The sequence below is a fragment of the Mchenga conophoros genome, linkage group LG17 (assembly GCF_057382185.1).
Source record: "Mchenga conophoros isolate Kocher_MC1m ecotype Shallow Benthic linkage group LG17, M_conophoros_male_GT1.1, whole genome shotgun sequence".
Lineage (NCBI taxonomy): Eukaryota > Metazoa > Chordata > Actinopteri > Cichliformes > Cichlidae > Mchenga > Mchenga conophoros.
In genome coordinates, this window is record NC_140542.1 from 19,228,789 (window position 1) to 19,254,075 (window position 25,287).

Sequence of the window (25,287 nt, forward strand, 5' to 3'; positions counted from 1 at the left end):
ACAATATGAGGGAGCAGAATCAGAAATAAGACAAAACCAAGCGGTGCAGAAACGAGTCGACAGAAAACTGACATTAGCGCATCGATTCTAATGATTGACTATTTTTCAAGCAAATTTTGGTTTTGTAGAAACTATTAATCAAACTATTAATAAAAAGATGAATCTATACATTATCATGAGTTTCAGCCCTTAAAATAAAATCGGATATTTACAGAATAACAAGATTAAATAAAGATAATGTTTATATTTTGTGCCATATACAACCTTTGAACATATATACTGTGCACTTATAGTGGGTATTCTCACATCTTTCATGGATATTGATCATCTGCTGTAGACTGATTTTGATCCTGTGTGTAATAAAAGGATGTAGGATAATCCCACACTACTTCAGTAATCTTGAGGTCCGGGCACTGGGGGGTCCGATCCATGACTGATATCACTCTACTGTGTGTTTTTCCCTCCTGACAACATCTCATCTCTCCCTCAGATCTGGTTCAACAATTTTCAGTCGTTCTTGTGTCATTTTAATAATCAACCTTTTCTCTGTTTCCCTTCCTTAAGAACAGCTTCTTGACAGCCGCTCTTCCACTGAGACCTTTTCTGATGAGGCTTCAGTGATCAGCAGCTGATCAGCTGAAGGTCCTCCTCTCATATTTTTCATGGATATTGATCATCTGCTAAAGATAGATTTTAAATCTAAGTTTTCAGCTAACAGATCTTTGTGAATAATGTTGTTGTTGTAAAAATATTATTTTGTGCCTGTGAAACTGTGTCATCTTTGGCAACTTAATGACAGAAAGAATGATTGTGTTTTTTATGACACACTGCTGTTGTCATAAAATAGTAAACTGGTTCTTTGCTAATATTCTGTTATGTGTGGAGACAACACTGGTTCATCTGAGTTAAGATCCTTTTTTATGCTTGGATCATAGTTACTTTGAAAGCCTGGAGAAGTATTGCTAAAGAGCACTTAAAAAAACAGCAGAAACATCTATAAAATACAAAGAAATCAAAAACTTCTGGATTGTATTTTGTCAGATTTTATTTTATTGAGTGACTCTAATTTATTTAACTGCTTTTTCAATGTTGCATTGAATATGTTGGCGACTGCTTTGTCACGGGAACTTGAATAAAGCACGTCTCATCTTCTGAGAGGCTTTAATTTTGCGTTTGCCAAAGATCGCGTTACAAAAGACCTGATTTCTGTTTGTTACAGTGAGCAGGTTCGAGTCCCAGTAAGTTTCCATGAGCTCCCAGTGCTCTGAAGATCCTCCACAAAGTGGCTAAAGGGTGGTGCTGAGGCCATGGAGAGGCCAGCACAGGTCATCAGGTGGTAATCTTAGAGTTAATGCAGATGGGATTAACTCTGTTAGGGCCGAGTTAAACCTCTGACATAACGAGATGAAGTTAGAGGCTCGGCGTGACTTTTGCTGCATGTATTGCAGCTCTGTATTATGTGGCATTGGAACTATTTTAAGCTTTTAAAGTTTAATTAAAATCTGAGGATAACAGCTTCCTCATTAACGGTTTGTCTGTGCTGCTCTTTGGCAGGTTGATATACATGAAGTACTTGAAACGGTCACATGGGCAGCCCTAACAATAAGTACATACCAACATTACTGACAGCTGTTAATCATACCTGAGTCCTGCTCCGTGATTGGTTTCCAGGCTTCCTGCAACTCAGGTGCTCTGAGGCTCAGTGCAGCTCAGTATGAGCAGACATGAAATATGCAAACCAGAGCAGGTGTTACGCTCTTGTTCTCGCCATCAGCAGTAAAAGTGAGAAGTGAAACCTATAAATCGAACTAACTCGTGTGTAATCTGAAGAGTTTAACAGGGATTAATCAGCAGAAGCCGGTTAGTCAGTGAACGCATCATGTGACATGCATGTAATCTAACGTGCTTTAGTCGTGGTTTGGCTGTCACTCAAGGTTATGTCAGTTAAGTCTCCAAAAACCTAAACTTATTCAGTTTACTGTCAAATTAGACAGAAAAAATTGAGCTTTAACATATTCTGCTAATAGAACTAGCTCTAAAGATCCACTAATTACCTCATTGGGTTCAGCTTTAAAGATGTCACAAGTCAAAAATAATAGAAATCTATGGGGTCCTAATTATAAACTGCAAACTTCATCCATATTTATCTCTAAATGTTCTTTAAAAATCTGGAGCTTGGTTTTAAACCTAAGCGTGAAGACTTAAACGTCAATATCAAGTTTAGATTTAAAGTCTGACTGTAAATTCTCATCTTTACGGCTCTGGTCAGAAAAAAGCTAGACGAAAGGCCAGAGCCATTTAAATGTGTGTGATGCTTCTTCAGCCCTAGCTCTCAGCCGAACTTCACTGCAGGAATATCAACCAAAGTGCAAACAGGTCACAACCCTTTGGGCTTTGTTTTGCTGTCTTCTCTGGTTTGTTCACAGTTTAGGTTTCAAAGATAACTGAGATTTTCCTTGACTCAACATCCACTCTGTGATGTCAGTCTGGAGATTATTTCGTCTTGATGCATTCTCAATCATCCAGGTAAATTAATCTCCAAAGGTTGATTCTGTTCATCTGGATGTAGCGTTTTCAGTGGGAGAAACGTTTCGTCACTCATCCAAGTGACTTCTTCAGTCGACTGAAGAAATCACTTGGATGAGCAGAATCAACCATTGGAGATCTGGTGAATATTTGTAAAAGAAATACAGATATTTTCTTCTACAGCCACTTCAAAATGTAGGCCTTGTCTTGTCCTCTTTCACCTGATGTGATACACGTTGCAGTTTTGACACAAATCCCTTCTGAACACATCCTGTAGACTCATTACAACACAGCTTCCAAATGCAATGTTAGGATTTAACTATTAAAGTTTTCGAGCCTTTACTGAACAAACGAGACATGAACACTTCACAGTATGCCTATTTTCTCGATTCATTGATAAATATTTGGTCTGCACAACAATATCCATGACAGACATTAAAACAGTCACGTCATCATTTAAGATAAAAATACTGGAAATGAGTGCTTTAACTCTGTACTGTTTCTTTTAAAAGTTTACTTTTATTTACCTTAAAAATAACTTACCTTAAACGCCAATTTAATAGAAAATCCAATAAATATGGTAGAAGGTTTTTCTGTTGATTTTATATCAATATTAAAAATACATATATTTTTTTATCATTTATTGAAAAAACCCGACGTCTTAGGTCTTCACAGTATTTACACTTATTTTCTCCAATAATAACAAATATCTATCGGCAAAATACTAATTTTTTTTTCAAAATATCGTATCTTACTTTATTAAAATCAGGTTATAACAGGTCATGTTCAGATTTTTTGTTTGTTTTTTCGTTTAATAAAATCAGCTTTTGGATTTTGTGTCGGTTAATTAGGGCGGGATTAATGCAGTAGAAACAAAAATAAATACTTTTTTAAATCACTTTTTCTGTTCAAACTCACCAGCTCGATGTAACGCACGCGCCTGAAGCTAACGGCTGCCGTGAGAGTGCGTGGCGAGTACTCGGTGAGGTACACGCACTCGTCGCTGAGCACCACGTGCATGTACACCTTGTTGATGGACTCGGACAGCACCACGCACGGCTCGTAAGCCCGGATCCGTTCGTACACCCTCCGCTCCAGCTTCCGCTGCAGGAACGAGTCCAGCCGCGCGTTCCGCCGGCACAGCAGCGACCCGGAGCCGCTGTGGGCCATGACGGGACCGCTCCGTGGAGCCGCCGGTAACGCCTCTGAGATTTCAACCGCCGCTTTGTCGCGAGGCAGGTGCTCACAGGTCCAGCTCCATCCGGTACGTTTGAAAAGTCGAGTTAAGATGAACACACGCCGCTGGTTCTGTCCCGGTTCTGGACAGTGAGCTGTAGGTAAAGCGCCAATGACTCGAGCCGTCAGTGCGTCTGCTCTCTGATTGGTCAGCGAAGAGGAGCGGAACATTGCTGATTGGCCAAACGCAATAATTATGTAGTAATTACTGTACTTAAATAATATATGTCATGATTAAATAAATAAGTATATATATATATATATATATATATATATATATATATATATATATATATATATATATATATATATATATATATATATGTTTTACTGAGCCGTCTGAGTGAATAAATAATGATGCACATGAAGCGTGTCGCTCCCAGTGAAGGGATGGAAACTTACTGGGGCTCGAACCTGCTCACTGTACCTCTTTTTACATGTTTTATACAAATAATGGTTTGATATGGAATTAAACCTCATTTTATATTTAACATTAGTTATTAATTAAATGATTCTGCTTATTCATAATATTTTGGGGGAATATTTGTTAATTTCTCATATTTTATTTGCTTAAAATAGATTACAGGTTGCAGTTTTATGAATTTCTTGTGATGGATATTAGCCTATAAATTAGATTGTTGTAATTTAATAGCATTATAAAAACATACAGTCTGCGTTAAACCTTTTGAATGATAATAAAATATTTTTTCTTTTAATTTCGATGTTGTTGCACTTTCTGACTCTTACCACTAAGAGACGGCAGACTGCAGATTATCACAGTTTCTTCCTGTATCTCTAACACGGTTCAGTGAAGAATAAATCTTTGTGCTGCTGCTGACAGATTGCGTCTGTGTGAAGCATGAAAAATGCTGAAAATGTGGCATTGTCTCCTTCATCCTCCTTGTCCTCCTCATCTTCCTCGGGATGACCGTTTCAAGCGCAAAGGCGGTTTGAAGGGAAGTTTTGTAACGGGATGAAAATGTTAACGGAGGACCACACACACACACACACACACACACACACACACACACACACACACACACACACACACACACACAACATGAAGGTTGTTGTTCTTGCAGTGTTGTTTCAGAGTCAATCTTTTTCACTCAAAGAGGTTTGGTAAAGATTCAAATTCATCTTAATCTGCTGTTTGATTCTGTCTTAAAAAAATTCTAAATTTTGTGTTTTCAGCATCCTCAACTCTGAATAGACTCCAAAACACCACAAAAAAGTGAATGTTTATAAAGACTAAATCATAAAAATTATGCCCTTTCTCTTGTTGGGTTACAGCTGTCACTGCTTGCAGTTTTAGTTTACTGGTCCTTGTGAGCCGATCAGTACTGTACTCCTTTATCACCATCAGCACCATCTTCCTCACCATCACTGTGTCTGTGTGCAGCTGCAAAGAGCAGCGGTGGGCTGACCACGCACACTACCGTCTTTGTTCTGCAGAAGAAGAAGTAAACACTTTGCCAGCAGACAGAGGGAGAATATAGCCTCATGACAAACACACACACACACTGGATTTGGTTGGTTATGACCTTTGTGGCATTTTGAAAGTATCAAGGATTGTAACATCTAGTCTTTTTACTGAATCAAAAGGAGATGCTGGAGTTTCATGAGTTTGTGTTTGTCATTTAAATTCAGTCTTGCTTAATACACAACATTCAAATTACTGTCACCTTACAGTAATCCTGATACTTGTACTTGATGTGTTCAATTTAGTTATTTGCACTCGCGTTCAAACTACTTCCAGTCTTCTTCTTCTTCTGACGTTGTTACAGCGGATGATCTGCCTCCATCTCCTCCTATCCCAGCATCCTTCTTCTGCCCGGCAGTTCTATCTTCATCATCCTTCCTCCAGTATGTCTTCTCTCCCTCGTCTGCATATGTGCAAACCATCTCAGGCTCTCTGACTCCAAGCTGTCCCCCTGTCCTCCACTTGCTTCCAGTGAATATCTGAACATGTTCAGCTTGGCCTCCAAACCAACATCACAGCAGAGGGTTAAGGTTTAATTAATAACTACTAGTTAGCACCTCCACCCTGCCAGTAATCTCTTCTTCTTGTGCACTCTGTTGCTTTGGATGGTGACTTTCATTCCTCTTCTCTGCAGAGCATCCTTCCACTTCTCCAGGTTCTCCTCCACCTGCTCCTTACTCCGGCTGCAGATCAAAGTTTCATCTGCATCTGTATTCTCTAGATGTTTGCAGATCTCCAGTAAATTGCCCAAATTGCTCAGAAATGTAAATTTTTACAGTTGCAGCATTAACAGACACCCCAGAGTAGCTTTTCGAAAGGCAAGTGTAAACAGACTCACACGGCTTACAGTCAAACATTTGAATGTTTGAACTCTGATTCTGATTTTGATTTTAATAAATATGAGAGAGCACAGTGTTTATTTCTGACTGTGGTATTTCAGTTTCTGAGGCTGTTCTCTGTAGATTTGACGGAAACGGGATTTTTGTTAGACTTGTGGTTGCGTTTTTAATAAATCTGGAGAATTGTTTTATTCAGAAGTTTGATGTTCGGTCCTGTGATGAACAAAAGTCCAAACAAAAGACAAAGACGTACAGAGATCTCTCTCTCTCTCTCTCTCTGTGGGTGTCGAGCAGTCGATGGTCTGTTTCCTCCCAGCAGCAGCTGATCTGATCGGAGGCTGTCTGAGCAGAGCCGAGCAAACGGCGACAGGTCGACAGCAGGAACCACGAACATCACTGAGCGAGAAATAGGAGATAATTTCAAGACTGAATTAGTCCAAACACGGCTGAACACTCCGCAGGGATGACGGCTCTAACTAGCTGGGAGCTGTGCGTAAAGTACGCGCTCTTCATCTTCAACTTCGTCTTCTGGGTAAGTTTAAACACGCGGGATGAAATATTTAAAGCTCCAGCCGCCCGTGTTTATTCATTTGCGCACAGAAATAAGTCTTCATCTCTCAAATTTGAGCCTGGAAAGATGAAAATGTATTTTTGTGTGATGTGGTTTGTGTTTAACAGAGATGAACCGAGGAGCGTTTTGTTTTGATTTAGCCTATGGCATTTTGAACACTAGTGTGTTTTGTTTAAAGTCGTTCCGGTTTGTGTGTGCTCTTTTATATGAAGCTGATAATATTAATTTTGTGTTTGTGTAACTATCCACTAAAACCGCACTTCGCATTTTTCTGTTTTCTTGTTTCTGACATTCTGGGATGCTGTTGCAGCAGCTGTAGACAGCTGACAAATTAAAGGAAAACCCCACGGAAAGCGTCAATAAAGTGCAGACACACGACAAACCACCGGAACAGCTTCGGTGTTCCTCAGAGTACTAAACAGCCTGCTAGTTGATGGTGTTCATTTCTGGTGACTTTAAAGTTTCGTTGGTTTTGCAGTAGTTCAGAAATCCAGTAGGGGGCGTAGATGAGCCTAACACGTCATTCAAAGACAGAGCGGTTGCCTAATCAGTGCTTTCACCTCCTACTCAGGTGTCCTGTGCAGCGAGGAAGCTTAAGGCAGTCTGAAGGATGGCTCCTTAAAAGTCTGAATGATTTCTCAGGGCAGAGGTCAAAGGGTCGAAGGGCCAGCCTCGGGTCCACACCTCCACCTCAGGAATGTAAAACACTCCTTTACATGTTAAAAGTCCTGATGTACATTTTAAATTCATCCATCAGTTCAAAGAAATAACTTCTTTTTTATTATTAAAATGAAAAAACTCTCACAAATCTTATCGTTTTTTAAAACGTATTTTTACTACCACACTACAAACTCATATTGAAAATGAAAAAAGAAAAGGTTAAAAATCTGAAATAAATCAACCATCCATCAACCATCTTCTAATCTAGCTATCCATCTCAGGGTCTGAAAAGCAGGGTACACCCTGGACTATATGAACTGAGTTAAAGGGAATCAAATGTCTGATTTGTTCCATATGGGACATTAAAGTGGAATATTAAGTGCTTCCTTATTGACTCTGGTAAGCTATTGTTGATAAGCTTCATATCATTCAGCACAGGACAGATGGGGATTATTTTGAACTGTGAATCATCCAAAGCTCCTCTGATGGAGTCTACGAATAAAAACATGGAGCTGAAAATGAGCAGAACAAATCTTTTTAAGGATTAAATTATTTGTACCAGTTTTTTCACTCATTTATGTCGAGCTGCTCACTCACTTTCTCTGATGAATGATCGAGTTCAGTCAAGCCATCAGAGTTTGAGCTCAACAAACAACAGCAGCTTATCACTAAAGACATCCTTAGAGAGAACGAGAGTGACGAACAAAAGACAGGCGGGGAGAGATAACGGAGGCCGACAACAAAGCCGGCGTTGTTGGTTTCACTGGGTCCACTGGGAGCCGATGCAGCGTTGAGTTACTGCAGCAAACAATGAGTCTCCCAAGAGGTGTGAGGATACACCTGTGGAGTTTTTGTTTGTGATTCCTCTGAAACAGCTCGTCTTTTTTTTTTTTTATCTGTTTTTAAAGCCAAACGCAGGAGTATGGAGGTAAAACTGACAGCATGAGTCCAGCTGTGCAGCACAGAGGTTAAACTGGAAGAGTGTTTTTATCTTAAAAACAGCACTCAACATGTTTGTTTCTCTTTGTTTCTTTTCAATCAAAGAGCATACTTTTAAAATGCTTTATTCCAATTAGAATCAGTTACGGCTAAGCAAGTCCCAGAAACTGCAGTCCTCTAGCATCCACTGGAGGCCCTATAGAGTGAGGCAGTTTCCACAGACTCCAGTATTAAACTGCCCAACTTATCTGAGATCCCCATGTTGGCATTATTCCTGCATTGCAATAACGTGATTAAACTGCTGTGATATTATAGCTTTGAAATGTGAGGGACGAGAGAAAGAAGTGCCTTTGTTTACATAAACCTCTTCTGAAACAAACGCTAAGCATTTCAAGTGTTTCCTTTATTGATTTATATAATATAATAAATATATTATCAAGTTGGGTTTTTTGGGGGGGTTTTTGTTACTCATGTTGGTTTGCTAGAGATAGTTTTTAATAGCATGAGCCAAATTCTGGGCTAATTGTAATTGAACGCTGAGACAATGTGATTGGTTAGCTGCAGCGTCACCAACATTATTGTGATGATATAGTAGGATGACCAACTGTCCTCTTTTTTTGCACACGCTGACTTCTAAAAGCTTATATGACATATTTTTATTTCACCATTCATTAACCGCACAGAGAAGGCATAGTTTAAATATGTTAACGTTTTCTTTAAGCAAACTGTATTATTAAAGTTCTTTGTGACTGGCGCAAGTGTCCTCTTTTTTGGAAATCAAAATATGGTCGCTCTATGATATAGGGTTAACTTTAATGAGGCTTTGCAGACACTTGATGTTAACTTGGACACCTCGAGTCAAACGGACTTAGAGACCACGTGTCATGAGGGGAAACTGGGTTCCCTGACCAGTGGTTGCTGAGAATGTGATTGTTAAAGCTTCGGTTACACAGACCTAGAGACCAGTCAGTGACAACCACCCTGGCAGCCACCTGTTGCTTGGGAAAATTAAGTATTCCCCAACCTGTTGCCAAAAACCTTGTGGTTGCTTTGGAAGTTTGCATGTAGATTTCCTCTCCAGCTACTCTCTGAGCTGTAGTGAGACAGTGAAAAAAGGATTTCCCTTCAAATTAAAGGTTGTCCCCTTTGTAACACATTGGCTGCAGTGCTCAGACACAGCTTTTACTTTGAAGGCGAATCTTGTCCATTTCCAATTTTCCAACCTTTACTGCTTTAACTGCTTTAGTAGTTTAGAGTAATTGCAGACAAACTGCAGACAACCAAAGAAACCAGAAGGAGGTTTTTGGTGCAGCAGCTTCTTTAGAGAGAGGCAGAAACCTCCAGGAACTACTGCCACATTATTTCCCTAGCAACCGGCGGTTGTATCATGTCCAAATTGGCAGACTGCTCTTGAACAGTATTTGCATGATGTCACCTAAAAAAAAGCAGAAATAAACATGTTTACAGCCTCTGTGCTCTCTATGGATGGTTTAAACCTTTCTATGAATTGTACTGTGGGTAATAATTCATCCCCATGGAAAACTGACATTAGTGGTGTGGCCACTTTGATTTAAAGGCTGTTATTGAAGCCACATAAATGAAAGATAATCAAACTTTAAACTGAATCATTTGATATAAATCTTTGTTCTTCACACAGGAAGCAGATTTTCTCTCAGCCTCAAGTCTAGCAGCCAATCAAACTGGGAAACACAGTGTCGATTAACATTTATGAGCCACATGTGAGGTATATGAAGGTTTTTAATTAATGGTGGTCCACAGTGAGTTAGGAGTTGACATCTTGTTTCATAAAGGAAGTGTTAAAGGAGGTAATACAAGAAGTACTGAGGCACCTTTCATGAGTATTTAGAAAAGTCAAGAGGTGTTAAATGCCTTCACCTGTGTTAGACAAGCTGGGTTATGCAGCACACATCCGATTGGATGTGTGCCCCTCTAGCTCCTCCCTCAGCCAGGTGAGTACTCAGCAGGGTGTGGCTCACAACAAAAGCTGCCTCTCTCTGTCACCTCTCTTCATTCTCCTTCTCCTCCTCACTGTGTGACACTCACGGCGCTTTTTCTTCCATTTTTCTGCGTAAGAAGATATAAACAGATCCGAGCACCATGAAGAGACAACAGTGCATCAAGTACCTGGTGTTTATCTTCAACTTTCTCTTCTGGGTACGTAGCCTGGTTTAGTGAGTGGACTGAAGTGGTTTGGTTGCTTTGGATTATGCTGCTTTGTTTGATTGTTTGATGGTTTCTGTGACTGGATCAGATTTCAGGAAAGACTCACAATCTAAAACACAGGCAGAGTTTGTTTGGCTGGAGCCACAAAATCTTTAATAATTTGATTATTTTTGATGTTTTGGGAGCTTCAAACCTCTAAAACCATCATTAAATTTGTGCTTTTGTCATCGAGGCTCTTTGAAAGAATCAAAGTGGCCTCACGCAAACCCACGTAGCACTTCCTTCTGGGGAGTTTCAGCTCACAAATCTTTGCTTTTAATTCGCTTCCAGTCTTTATTTTATGTCCCACACTAATCTCTGTAAATGCTGCAGTTTGTTGCTTCTGCAAACTAAATCATCAGTGCTGTGACAGTTTATCAACCTCACAGTCCATCACAAGACTGTCGAAGTTCTGGTGCCTTTGAAATGGTCACAATCTCGGTCACCTCCGATGCAAAAGGATTTGACTTCAGGAGTATTATGAGTACATGGTCTGTGGCAACCACGGCCATTAAAATATGTGAAATCATCACGTCATACTGAAGGATGGGGGGGGGCTTGTGAATTGTGGTCGGATGGATGAGTGATTGATGACTCACTGTTGCAGGAGCTTAAGGAATTTTCTAGATGGAATTTCCTAAAAATGTTCCCCTTTATGGTCAGGTAGATGGTCAGGTGGAACTGACATGGAATGACACGGCACATCTGAGTTTTGACATATTTGCTAAAACTGATTCAAAAGTTAATGCAGTTTAAGGCGAAGGAATGAAGATGGGCAGGAGACCGAAGAATGTCATTTCCTTGACTGCAGACAGATGGACATGCTTGGAAAATGTGCAGAGCGACTCAAAATGAAAGAGCAAGATAAACGAGTGGCTAATTTGCTCAAGAACTGCAGTGACTGTAGGGCAGCATGAAATTACAGCCTGACTTGGTGGTTTGGTGCAGTGCAGTGCATGCAGCATGCAGGACAGAACAAAGAGAACTGGCTGGGTAGCTTTGAGCCACTTTTATGTTAAGGTGACGTCACACACATACAGGTGAGAGAGTGAATGATCCCCAAGCCTCCTGATTCATCTCCAGGATGAGGGATTTTACAGAAATTACAGAATCAAGTCTAAAAATCACAGATTTTAAACAGACTGTGTATAAAAGGCATTAACTATTTTAAGCAAAACTGCTTGCAAAGAAACAGTTCTCAAACTGTGGGTTGTGGACCACGAGGTGGGAAATATACAGGGACGGTAACAGAAGCTTCAACCACTACAGTTCAACTGGAATGCTTTTTAAATGGTTTTGATAAATGCAAATAAAAACCGGTTAGACATGAGGTAAAACCCGAGGTGTAAGTCTGACCTACTAAGTTTAAACGGTGTATATATTAAGAAAAGACATGATTTGCATATGACTCAGGTGTTCTGAAGCTGCGCTGCTAGGATGTCAGGTCATTATTTTACAATGTGCACCTGTCAGAAATTTATGCCAGCACTGATGAGAGGACTGGAGTGAGTGATAAACTTCCAGGCGACTGGAAAATGTGTATCTGTGTCTCTGCAGTGCGTCACCTCCGGCTGTTAAATGGTCTTTTGTCCTGTAGGACTCCATCTCATTGGTGGACCACCCTGCCCTCTAATTTAAGTTCGTCTATTGGCCCCCTCCTCCAAACACAAACGTGAGATTAGACTGATTTTACATGAGTCGGCCTCGAGTGTTTCTGATTATTAACCTGAAGAAGTTTCCCACAGTGTGAAGAGCTGTAGGTTCAACAGCACCACTAATTTTTTTTTTTTTTTATCACACCTGGAATCAGTTTTGCTTCACCTGTCCTCACAAGCAGTTACAGTTACACTTCACCAGACTCCATTCACAAAAACTGCAGTTTTATTTTCCAAAACATGGGAGAAATTCTACTTTTGATTTGCTGTTAGGTGGTACCAGCCTGTGCATCGCCAGAACTCCCAAACTAACCTCGTCATGGTTATTGTTGTTTCTGCATGGCTAATAGTGCTGCAGAGCAGCTCTGTGGTTAATGAGAGCCAACATGAACCTCAGGGGAAAATGCTGTTTTCATCTCCTCCACACACAACAGTTGAGTCCCTAGAGTGTTTGTGGTTCACTAATACCAACATCCCCAGCATTCAGGATGCCAGACGTCCTTTCCTTTCTTTTTTCTATATCCCTTTTTTTTTTTTTTTTTTTTTTTTTAATTGTTACAAATTAGTGACAAATGTTTATTTGGGTTAATTCATGTTAAATATTCTGCAAATGTTGGTAATGGTGCACTAGACAAGCGTGAGAGCGATGTGAGAAGGCTTCTCACATGAACTCTGCTATTGTTCATAACCAGCGATTTTCACTTTACTTTAATTTACTGAAACTGAAGTGGACTGTGCGTGCCCTACATGAAGCCGTATGATTTGTAAGATCATTCTTCTAAACTTGGCTGAAAATTGAGTTTACTCCCTCAGATTAGTGTCTAGGAGGCTCATGGTTCGTGATAAAGTTGCCACCTGCAGTTATGAAAGCTGAAACTACCCACAGAGACTAAAATAGTTTTCATAGCTGCCTGTAAACATGATTTTTTTTTTTTTTTTTTTTTTTTTTTTTTAAAAGTAAAGCGGGATGTTGTAACCTGAGTGTAGACAGGGATCGACTCAAGTGGACAAGAGGAACTGCAGTTAATGGTAGCGCATTGATGATGTCTCAATATTCATATACAGATACTGGAATTTAAATCTATTGATCTGTGAAGAGATTCATTTGAATATCTGCTGACTAGTCTGGACAATATACTATATATATAATTAGATAGGGATGATTAAATGAAGAATGAGTGGAAAGTTATCCATCATACATTAACTAATACTTGCATTCAAACAGTAGCAGGTAAGATGTGGTACTTTAGTCAAAGGAGCTTGCAAAGAAAAGCGTCTGGACTTCTTTAAGTTACTTGAAGACGTTTCACCTCTCATCCGAGAAGCTTCTTCAGTTCTAAGGTCAAATGGTGGAGAGTCCCAGATATAAACCTAGTGGGAGTGACCCCCCACAGAGGGACAAAAGGACCCCCTGATGATCCTCTAATCGCCTGAGCCAAGGTGTGAAACATCTTCAAGTAACTTAAAGAAGTCCAGACGCTTTTCTTTGCAAGCTCCTTTGACTACGATGACCTGGATGACTGAGAACCTTCACAGACATGTGGTACTTTACTTTCACAACATGATGGGGTCATTTCTGACTTCTGCTGTCTATGACGGATATTTTAAAATGCTCTATTTTCATGTTAACATGGACTCCTGCTATTCTAGCCCTGTTTATTGCAACGCAGTGTAGAGATGAAGTGGAAAGTTGTGTTGAGACTGAGTGACACTAGTGAAAGGTGCAGAGGCTTAAACCTCCATTCTTTACAGAGCGAGTGGTTGGATCAGACAACGACTGCAAGGCAAATAAAGCAAACTGATCCTGCGTTCTTTAAGCTCGAGGCTACGTTTGGAAAGATTTACTGATGATGATCATAAGGTGTGCCTGGCTGACTTAACGCTGACAAACCAGCGATGGGATGATGTCACATGCTGACAGTTACAGGTGTGGCTCTGATTGCTGGAAGATTTCTACTTTCAGTTTACTCACATTGAGGTCACACTAAGTCGAGCAGCCCAAGGCGTTATATAAAATGACCCTCCTTATGATGTTTCAGGCAAGTCTGTGCATCCCAGTTTGGATGACTGATTTACAGGTTAATCTGACATGGAGCCTGAAACGCACAGTTGTGTGATAAAAGTGAATGAAAGCAATGGTGTTTGCTTTTAGAGGTGTATGAATTATGCAGCTGATGCCTCTAATTCTCCTACATGTTTACAGCCTGATGCTGTTTTAGTCTCTGTAGGGAGTTTATCTTGCAATTGACTACAGGCCTCGCCTACGAGTATTCATCTTCATGTTTTATCTGTTGGAGCATTTATTTGATAACCTGGCACTACAGTGTTCACAGTACAGTACAGCCAGTCAACTTGTGCTGCGGGTTTAATGAACGTCTAGTATTTTACAGAAAACAATGGCGTGATGATCCTCCAACTCAGTTGGGAATTTACAGCTGTGCTTCAGCATGTTAGCTAATACTTTTTAATGAATTAAATATTTGCTACTTGAAACATTTTAACAGATTGTTATTTAACTCTAACCCTCTGTTGCCTCTAACGCCCATATTAAAGTGTTTCTTTGTTAAGGATTCTGGTTAACAACAATAAAAGGATGGTACACTAGCTAATGCTAGCATACAAAACTAACAATGAAAGGGAATTTTTCCCAATGACATTAAAAAAACAAGGTAAGCTGCTACGCTCATTGTCATATTATTTGTATGCCTTGGTGAGCTAACGCTGGCTAGAAAAATAAAGCTGTCCAACAGGGTAGAATTGTCAGACAGAAGTAATTTAAAATTTTGAGTTGATATCTCAATTTTTTTTTTCTTAAATTTTATTTCTGCATTTAAATTAAACATAACATGTTTATACAAATCAACCGAGAACAATTACTGTCTTTAACATTTGTTAAATGACAAAGGATGAACTGAAGCTCTGCCATCACGTAATGTCGCATACTGCTGTTTCTGATGTCATTTAAGAAAAAAAAAAAAAAAAAAAAAAAAAAAAAACATTTGTGAACTTATAAGCATGAAAGGAGAAAAAAAAAAAGAGAAAAAAAGAAAAAAAAAAGAAAAAGACCTTCAACTTTCAAAACCTTCCTATTCATTTGCCACTTAAATTTTTTAAGCAGCTTGATTCATTGATTCACTCATTCATTTGGGCAGGAAAACCCCCTCGGATATCCATGGCTCATCTTCAAAAAAAACACTTCCTGCGGGGGGTTCGGGCTCCCTGTGTTTAGACATTATTATTGGGCAGCAAATTCAAGAGCTCTATTGTACTGGCAGTGGGGTTCGCCTATTGATTATTGTCATGACAAGCTTCCGATCTGGCTCCAGGTAGAGGCAACAACAGTATCTGAAGCCTCATTACCGGTCTTATTGTTTTCTAACACGGGTTCTTGTAATAATTCGCTCAGTCGTAATTTTGTTGTTAAACACTCCTTAAAGATATTAAGTCAAATGAGGAAATCTCTCAAACTACCTGATTTTTCAGTAGGAATGCCAATAATACATAACTACGTGTTTAAACCAGGTAAAATGGATAGGGTGTTTTTAGAATGGGGGGGGGGGAAGGGATTGAAATACATTGAGGACTTATATACAGATGACAAATTTATGTCCTTCCTTCAACTTCAAGAAAAGTTTCAGTTACCTCAATCACATTTTTTTCGTTATCTTCAAATAAGGAATTTTGTTCAACAAAACTTTTCAGACTTTCCACTGAAGCCACGAAGTTATACTTACTTTGATATAATTTGGAAAGCAAATTTTAAACATTTGATATCTCAGTTTGTTAAGTGCTTTACAATCCCAGTTGATTCCGACCGAATTAGGAAAACATGGGCTGAAGACCTCGGGGTCTCTCTGTCTGAAGAGCAATGATCAAATTGTTTGTCCAATATTCAGAAAGGCTCAATAAATGCCAGATATAAACTAATCCAGTTTAAAGTCATTCATAGACTACACTTTTCTAAACTCAAACTTAACCGGATCTATAATTCTGTATCTCCCTTATGTGACAGATGTAATGTTGGTGAAGGTTCCCTTGCACATTTATTTTGGCATTGCCCTGTTTTGAATGCTTTTTGGAGCCAGATTTTTATGTGGTTTTCAAACCAATTTAGGAAAAAAATACCACGTGATGGTACATTGGCTATACTTGGATCATTTGCATCAGTCGAATCTTTTTCCTTTTCACAAAAACAGATAATTACAATGGGTATGCTGGCTGCAAAGAAACTTATTCTTTTACAGTGGCGGTCTTCTTCAGCCCCGTGTTTTAACAGGTGGCTTAATGAGATGGTGTCTGTGGCCAGGGTGGAGCAGATAAGATTTGATAGAAAGGGGAAACTGGCGAGTTTTTGTATGATTTGGCAACCATTTCTAGAATTCCTAAAAGAATAACTGATCATAATTTATGCCTCACACTCCACGTGAATTATTATTATTTATTTATTTTTTAGTCTATTTCACTCTTTATTTAGTTAATATTGTTATAAATTTTTTTTTTTTTTTTTTTTTTTTGATATCTCAAAATTTTAATTTGCCAAGTATTTTGGAATTGTATTTGGAGTTATATTTGAGTTAGTCAAACTTTCAAGAGAGAATTCAAGACCTTGATTTACAGATAGCACCCCCACCCCAAAAAACCAAAATCCTGAATCATGGTCAGCAGACCGTAGGAGGAACCAGACGGAGGACATGTTGGGGCAAAGTGTTGCCATTCGGCCTGAATGCTTTATGGTGTGCTTCATATACTCCCTGTTGCACAACAACAGACGTCAGCGTCATGCTGCAGGACATTATGGGAGTTATTTGGGTGGCAACAAAGAGTTGATGTAAACTGTTTTGTGGTTGCTGAGGTGATTCTGAGTCATGGTAGTGGGTAATTACTGTTTGAGACAAAGTATGGCTGTCATTTATTTATCTGTGGATGCCTTCATATCTAAGTCTCCGTTGTGCAGAGGCTCCACATGTACTGAAGTCATGTTTCCTGGATGGCTCCTCTGTGATTGGGTTGGTCTGGATTCAGGAGAATAAGCCGGGCAGCAAGTCGAACTTCATTCCTCAAACGTTAGCCTCATGTTCACCTTCAATGAAAGGGATTCTTATTCATCCACACTAACATACTTTGATTTGAATATGAAACCATTGCATTCCATACTAGCTGCACATAGTTTTGCAACAGTGAAGCATCACATCATCATACCTTACAAAAGCCAGTTCTTTCATTTTGCTCTGAGCAGCTGTTTTTGAACACCTGTCTAAATGACTGTGATGGGTCCATAAGTTCAGGGATGAGTTCATGGTCTCTGTAGTTTTCTGTGTTTTTTAACACAACCTCAGTTGTAAATCACTGCAAAGCAGGATTAATCTGGTTATTGTCTAAGGTAGGATGCTTTATACTCGATCAGCTGCCACTGTGTGGGTGTCCACCTCTTCATGTCTCTGCATGTTGTTTAACCCCCAATCTCTAAATAACGTTCACATCAAATACACTCCTTGTTCCTGCACGTCTCAGATTATCGTGCTGTTATAGTCTGGTTCTTATGAGTTAACTCAGATGTTTAGGATAAAGTTGCCTCTGATGTACTGTACACTGCAGCATCTTTTCCTTTGTTCTTTTGTTGTGTGCTTTATTTTTTTCTACGGTCATCGTTCGAGTATACAGTGTAATGACAGTGGAGTGCTGTGAGGCAGGTCCAGGTGAGCCCTGTGGTTTCAGTCAGGTGATACTTCTCAAATCCAGCCTCATTCGGGCTTTTCACTTCTTCTCTCTGTATCTAACTGGTAATGTGTTGCCTGTGTCTTAGACCCCCGGAATTATCGACCCGCGCCTACAGCTGTTGTTGGATTTGATGAAAGTGTCTGTTAATGCGACAGACTTGAGCTGTATGTGCCTTCATTATTTTAAGAGTGGATAATAACTCAATAACAATTTGAAAAAGTGCTCCGGTGGTGCTGGCTCTGTTAACTTACCTTGTTGTGAGCACAGTGTTCTTCCAAACATCAGGAACAAGGTCACACGTGCTGCAATGCCTGCTTTAGAAGCATTTCTGCAGGTTCAGACCACAGACATGGACATAGCTTCTGCTTGTATGAAAAATGAAGTCTGCGTCAAACTGCCTTTACAGCTGCATTGGGTTTTTTTTATGCCCACCAGGGGGCGACCCTTGCGGTTGGATAGAAGTGTAGAGGCTCAGTTTCTCTCTGACTTCAGTCCTTTTCTTGGCTCAGTTGCTAGTTCTGTATCTTTTTGCTTAACATGAGTTTCTCTGTGGTTTATCTGTAAATATCTGTAAATGAGGACAAATGTGCAAAATGACACTAGTATTTGAATATAGTCTCACGGAGAGAACATTAAACCTCCTTCAGAGACAGTAAACATGTTTTTCGTCTTGCAGCTGGCAGGAACCGGCGTGCTCGCTGTGGGACTCTGGCTGCGTTTTGACTCCAGGACGGCAGGACTGTTCGAAGGGGAGGAGTCGCCCTCTGTCTTCTTTACGGGTAAGGCCCCTGCTGGTTAAACCCTGGATGCAAAACACTTTCATGGAAACAAAAGACCATGAAGGAGAATAACCTTGAGGATGGCAAGAACCCTTTATAGAGCACAGGTGAAGCATCTTAATCGCAGCAGCTTCACTTTTACATTTTTGGATATCTCACAACCATAAACCACAAAATAACAAAAAGAACATACAAAGATTCAAACTGCACAGAAAGACGGGGAAATGATCAGCTCCTCCTCCACTATCATGGTCTTTGAACCTGCCATGGCGTGATGGTGGTGAGTGTTGTTGTAATTACAGCTGACGTGTCTGTAGTGTAGCTTTGACGCACATTACGAGTCTGTTCGTTTTATCATGCTGTCCTATCAATGTAAAGTCTGACACTGCTCATTTCACTCCAACCAGCAGAAACCGTGCCGAATAATCTGCAGCTGAAAATAGTCCCCAGTAACCACTTCGTCCTGTTTATTAACAACCACAGCGTTGTTTCTAGAATGAAATCTTTATATTTGTGGAGGAAGTCATAATTTCAAATTAAATGCACTACAGCTGCATTTAGCTCTGTCGGGCTCTGGACGTGGATATAACCTGACCTCAGAGAGGCGGGGCACTCGGAGGGCAGCTGAGGCCAAAGTTGGTCCACAGCGAGGCGGCTCGTCCAACCCAGCAGATCCCTCCACACATAGCGCTCATTCTTCCCGGCGCACAGGGACTCCTTTGTTCTCAGACTTCTGTATTCCCGGAGGAACTGTCCCACCCTCCCGTCTTTGTGCGTTGCATCCATCAAACTGATAAGAGAAGTGGGCAGAGAGGAGACGGAGGACGGGCCTGACATGACAAACATCTTAATAACGGCTTTGGAAGAGTATTTGTGTGTGTGTGGCTCATGCGCTCACTGTTGTTGTTATCCGACAGCCTGTTTATGATTCATCCTCATGAAGTCACCATTGAAGTGTCGAATCATCGCTCTAAATCACCCTGCAGCTGATTCCCACTCACCAGATCGTGACTGAAGGTGTTTTTGATAAATAACTCCTCATTAAAAACAGCTTCTGGTGCCTCTCAGGCCTTCGTGTCTGTTCGAATCAGAGCGGCAGCAGCCCTATGAGCCAGAATGCAAATCACTGATGTACATTTACATTTTTAAAAGGCTTGAGCAGGTAAATCAGGGCTGATTTCCAATCAGCCTTCCACATGTACACTCACTGACACTTTATTAGAAACAAAGCATGGGTTCTGTTAGAGTTGATGCTTTTGAGATTGTCATTTGTGCTAAGATATATAGACGTGGACAAAATTGTTGGTACTCTTTGGTCAATGAAAGAGAAACTCACAATGGTCACAGAAGTAACTTTAATCTGATAAAAGTAATAATAAATTAAAACCAATGAAAGTCAGACATTGCTTTTCAACAATGCTTCAATTGAATTATTAAAAAAAATAAATGCATGAAACTGGTCTGGAAAAAATTATGGTACCCCTAGAAAAGAATGAAAATAATGTGACCAAAGGGACATGTTAATCCAAGGTGTATACAATCTTGTAATCAGTCAGTGGTCCTATATATGGGACTCCAGGTAGTCACTGTGTTTGGTGACATGGTGTGTACCACACTCAACATGGACCAGAGAAAGCGAAGGAAAGAGTTGTCTCAGGAGATTAGAAATAAAATCATAGACAAGCATGTTAAAGGTAAAGGCTATAAGACCATCTCCAAGCAGCTAGATGTTCCTGTGACTACAGTTTAGGGCTGGGTATTGTCACTGATTTCTAAAATCGATTCGATTCCGATTCACAAGGTCCCGAATCGAGTCAGAAATATTAAAATTCTGATCACGTATCAAATATCCATATTTTTATATCTATAAAAAGAAAGCTGACACTTGAGACTTTATCAAAGGTGTAAGCATCACAGCAGATGCCTTTGTGTCAAAGTAACTGAGGATAAAACAGAAAAACATGAAGGTGATTTTCCTGGCCTGGGATTTTATAGCAGATAACCTTAAAAATATTCTGCAGTAGATCAAAAACAAAAGAAAGTCATTAGTCAACATATGAACATTACCTGATGCTGCTGAAGTGAAGCAAAGTTACAGAGGTTTTATTAGAGACAGCTAAGCATTTTGCAATTTTGCATAATTTTAAAAAGTTTAAATTATCGTTATCCAAGCTAGAATTGATTTTAATTGATAAATCAATAATCAAAACCCAACCCTACTACAGTTGCACATGTTATTCAGAATTTAAGATCCATGGGACTGTAGCCAACCTCCCTGGACATGGCCGCAGGAGGAAAATTGATGACAGATCAAAGAGACGGATAATCCGAAAGGTAACAAAAGAGCCCAGAAAGACTTTTAAAGAGATCCAAGCTGAACTTCATGCTCAAGGAACATCGGTGTCAGATCGCACCATGCGTCGTTGTTTGAGCCAACGTGGACTCCATGGGAGACAACCAAGGAAGACCCCATTGTTGAAAACAAATCATAAAAAAGCCAGACTGGAATAAGCCAAACTACATGTTGACAAGCCACAAAGCTTCTGGGAGAATGTCCTGTGGACAGATAAGACAAAATTTGAACTTTTTGTCAAGGCACATCAGCTCTATGTTCAGACAGAAAAATGAAGCATATCTAGAAGAGAACACTGTCCCTACTGTGAAACATGGAGGAGGCTTTGTTATGTTCTGGGGCTGCATCTGGTACAGAGTGTCTTGAATCTGTGCAGGGTGCAATGAAATCTCAAGACTATCAAGGATTATAGAGAGAAATGTGCTGGCCAGTGTCAGAAAGCTTGGTCACAGTCATGGGTCTTGCAACAGGACAATGACCCAAAACACACAGCTAAAAACACCCAAGAATGGCTAAGAGGAAAACATTGGACTATTTTAAAGTGGCCTTCTATGAGCTCTGACCTCCAATCCTATTGAGCATCTTTGGAAGGAGCTGAAACATGCTGTCTAGAAAAGGCGCCCTTCAAACCGGAAACAACTGGAGCAGTTTGCTCATGAGGAGTGGACCATAATACCTCCTGAGTGGTGCAGAAGTCTCATTGACAGTTACAGGAATCGTAACGAAAGGTTGTGCAACAAAATATTAATTTGTGGGTACCATCATTTTTGTCCAGGCCTGTTCCATGCATTTATTTTTTTAAATAATTCTATTGAAGCATGGTTGAAATGCAATGTCTGACTTTCATTGGTTAACATTTATAGAATTTTTATTTATTATTACTTTTGTCTGTGACCATTGAGTTTTTCTTTCATTGACCGAAGGGTACCAACAATTTCTTTATGTGCTGATAAAATGTTTCTCGTTATTAGGTTTCATGCTTCTACGATGGAGTGAGCAGCCTCGTCACTTCTGCTTTTTACACGTTAGTCCGTTGAAAGGTCGCAAACTGTACGGGGTGTGACTGGTTGATAAGAAGTCATGCCTTGTATGGTATGGCGAGGGGCCACACACACAGACAGACACACTCGCTCAGATACGCTTGCATTACACTGTCACATGGATAACTGAACCTGTTCTTAATCCTTTAATTTTTTTAAAATCTGTGTCAACAACAAACCTAAGAATGGAGCATCAAGTTCTAATGTTAAACTGTTGAATTGAACATCAGAGTGAATCGCATCCCATTTAACAAAACAAAAAAATGTTTTGTTAAATGTTTTGAACAGTGTGGTGCTGATATCACTGAGGTTGAGATTATGTGCATAAATTTTAATTTAATCGTGTCTCCTTTGTTTGTAACTGGCCTTGGGAACTTAAAGGCACAGGTGACCCCAGAATGCTTGTTTCCTCTGGCCCATCTGAATGTTTTGTTGCAGGCGTGTACATCCTGATCGCAGCAGGGGCTCTGATGATGGTGGTGGGTTTCCTGGGATGCTGCGGAGCCATCAAAGAGTCTCCTTGCATGTTGGGACTAGTGAGTGATTTCTTTTGTGTTTTAGTTCTCCACATTACATTAAAGACGGGTGACTTTGCTGTGAATCATGAATTCATGCTCAGATTTTTCAGTTGGCACATTTCAGAGATGTTTGGGCTGTAATCACACCGATCACCAGGAAAGACTCCTCAATTTCACCACAAGCGTGTTGGCTGCTGCAGCTCCGGTGTGATGTGACTGTTGGTGGCGATTCGCTGTTATGTTTTTACAAAATGTTTTTGTCCTGCGATTGAAATGGTCATATGAAATTGGTGGATGTGATCACATCCACCAATTTCAATCTACTCTGAGCCGTCATTTTAAATATTAAATGGCTTTAGTTTTAACTTACATTTCAGGTCATCTCTTCCTTAGTCATCTGTTATTTGAGCTCTGTGCACAGAAAAGGTGAACAGCAGAGCTGGTGCACAACAACTTAAAGTGTTGATGTTATGTTCACCACACATAAATCTATGGTTTTTTTACCACTGGTTGAGGAAACTTTGGACAAAAGTGACAGATAAAAGTAAAAACCCACTCAGTTTCCTTTCAGGACTGATAACCAAACAAAATCATGTCTACACTCCAAATCTTCTTGTTTTCCGGTTTAGTTCTTCTTCTTCCTGCTTCTCATCTTCGCTGCAGAAGTGGCTGCCGGGATCTGGGGTCTTTCCAACAGCGACCGGGTAACTAACTCTCCCCTTCTGTCTCTCGCATGTATGCACACATTCTTTGTTGATTGACAGGAGTGTTAACTTTGTCTGTGTGTCTTCAGGTGGTGGAGGACATCACAGAGTTTTATAAACAGACTTACGCCAACTACAAGGACACCAAACAACCAGCGCTGAAGGAGACCCTCCGCCTCATCCACTTTGGAGTGAGAACACACACCTGGACACCTTTTATGCAACTTGTTTCCTTATTTTGAAACAGAACAGATGACTGCCTAACCTGTGTGGGCTATTTCCCCCCCCCCCCCCCTTGCAGCTCGACTGCTGCGGTCCAACAGGAACGGTGATCGATGCTGCCAGAGATATCTGCCCCAAGCAGGAGGGGCTGGAGATCCTCGTCACCAAGGTAAGGCAGACTGCAACAAAAGGGAGATGACCTCTCATGTCACATCATGTAAATTTTTACTTAAACATTTTAAGATCTACGAGATTTGTACTAAAAAGTGCTACAGCTAACATTTTTCTCTAGGGTATTCTGGCTTTGTAGAAATCAAGCTCAGATTTGCATCAGACATTTGGTTTAAAATAAGATGTGGAGCTCACACCTGTTTTTGCTGTTTTTGCTTCACGGTCCTGCTTCCCTCCTGCAGAGCTGTCCCGCTGCTATTGACGAGGTGTTTAACAACAAGCTGCACATCATTGGTGGAGTTGGCATCGGCATTGGAGTCATTATGGTGAGTCTGCCACTAATGCACATGTACTGAAACCTTAAGTAAAGCTATCATATGGTTGTTAAACTGGCACAAAGCCTAGAATGTGTCAGGTTTAGAAATGGTTTAGAAAAAGCAAAGTGTCTCATTGTTCTAGTAGTGGGTCTGGCTCGTGATTTATTTATTAAAAACAAAGCCAATTCACAAATGTTGTAAACCTGGCCCCAGTAGGGGCGACATCTGTGGTTGCAAAGACACTTTCATATGTGTAGAAATCTATGAAAAACGACATTACTACTTACTTCATATATGACATCAATAAACACTTTACTGGTGAGTTTATGGCTGATGATGACTAGCTATGATTTTTATTGGCTAGCTACCAAACTGTGTGGTAGTTTCACACTAACTAGACATTCTACTTGGTTTGGCCCCTGAAATTTGACTGGCCTGCCCTGATGCCACCAAAAAAAATCAATCCCCAAGGACTATTTTCTTTCATAGAAGAACAAGAAAAATATTAAATATTTACATTCAAGAAGGTGGAATTGGTAATATTTTTTTTCAGGGTTGGTCCATTTTTATCATAGAAAATATTTAAAATGAACTTATCAAGATTGTGAAATTTTAAATAACCAAAATACAAAATTATGGAAACTTTGAGGTTTATTTCTTAATGCCACATTCCTGTGTCCTGTGACTCTCTGCAGATCTTCGGGATGATCTTCAGCATGATGCTCTGCTGTGCCATTAAAAGGTCTAGGGACTATGTGTAAAAACCCATGAAACGCCGTCCACCTTTAACTCTGCTGCTGCTTCAAATCATTTAAGAAAGAATAACAACATTTGTCCCTCTGTGTGCTGCTTGGGTCCGTACAGGATGGCTTCGTCGACCTGTGAGAGTATGGCTCCTTTTCAATGACGCCTCTTTAATTCCTCCACTCTGTGGGGTCTGCAGCGAGTTATTTATACCCAAAGTAACCTGATAAGTGATAAGTGATAACTGATACAATCTTTTAAATCAAAAACCTACTTTTCATAATAGGACAGGTTTGAGCATATGCAGGTGAAAGGAGACTTTTGCGACTCTGCTGCCCCCTGGTGGACGCCCCATTTTCTTTAAATTCTTTCCTTTAAGTTATGTTTACAAAATCTGCTAAACGTTTGAGCTAACAGGGTTTTTGCAGCTAAATGAATGTTAATGACCCATGTTTTGTTTTAAAGCTGCGTATTAAAAGCTTTGATTATTTTTTATTTTATAAGTTTTATGCAAATGATTTAATGATTGCAGTTCATGTCTTTAAGATGTCAAATAAATGAACTAAAACAAAGATTTGTCTTAAATGGA

At 40.0% G+C, this 25,287-nt stretch overlaps 2 protein-coding genes across 4 annotated transcripts in view; one reads left to right on the plus strand and one right to left on the minus strand.

The window, feature by feature from the left end:
• The window catches only part of LOC146555379 (uncharacterized protein C12orf56-like), a 14,458-nt gene extending 10,583 nt beyond the window's left edge, over positions 1–3,875 (minus strand). For both annotated transcript variants that reach the window (XM_085250829.1, XM_085250828.1), the window contains exon 1: positions 3,445–3,875. In XM_085250829.1, coding sequence (XP_085106955.1) covers positions 3,445–3,696 — 252 coding nt within the window. In that variant the 5' untranslated portion in view covers positions 3,697–3,875. The remainder of the gene's footprint in view (positions 1–3,444) is intronic.
• On the plus strand, positions 3,646–25,270 carry LOC146555380 (CD9 antigen-like). Of its 2 annotated transcripts, XM_085250859.1 has the most exons (9): positions 3,646–3,790; positions 6,379–6,616; positions 18,527–18,629; positions 22,461–22,558; positions 23,170–23,244; positions 23,334–23,435; positions 23,546–23,635; positions 23,880–23,963; positions 24,650–25,270. In XM_085250859.1, the coding sequence occupies exons 2-9, from the start codon at positions 6,548–6,550 to the stop codon at positions 24,713–24,715; spliced, it is 687 nt and encodes a 228-aa protein (XP_085106985.1). In that variant the 5' UTR covers positions 3,646–3,790; positions 6,379–6,547; the 3' UTR covers positions 24,716–25,270. The 2 variants fall into 2 exon arrangements, with proteins under 2 accessions (XP_085106985.1, XP_085106986.1); XM_085250860.1 differs by lacking the exons at positions 3,646–3,790; positions 6,379–6,616 and adding an exon at positions 10,272–10,429.
• Positions 25,271–25,287: the final 17 nt, after the last annotated feature.

Excerpts from the sequence above, each read along its gene's own strand:
- LOC146555380 (XM_085250859.1), top strand. The coding sequence starts at position 6,548 with ATGACGGCTCTAACTAGCTGGGAGCTGTGCGTAAAGTACGCGCTCTTC. Across the intron at positions 23,245-23,333 it reads GTCTTTCCAACAGCGACCGG|GTGGTGGAGGACATCACAGA; the intron begins GTAACTAACTCT and ends GTGTGTCTTCAG. Across the intron at positions 23,636-23,879 it reads TGGAGATCCTCGTCACCAAG|AGCTGTCCCGCTGCTATTGA; the intron begins GTAAGGCAGACT and ends TCCCTCCTGCAG.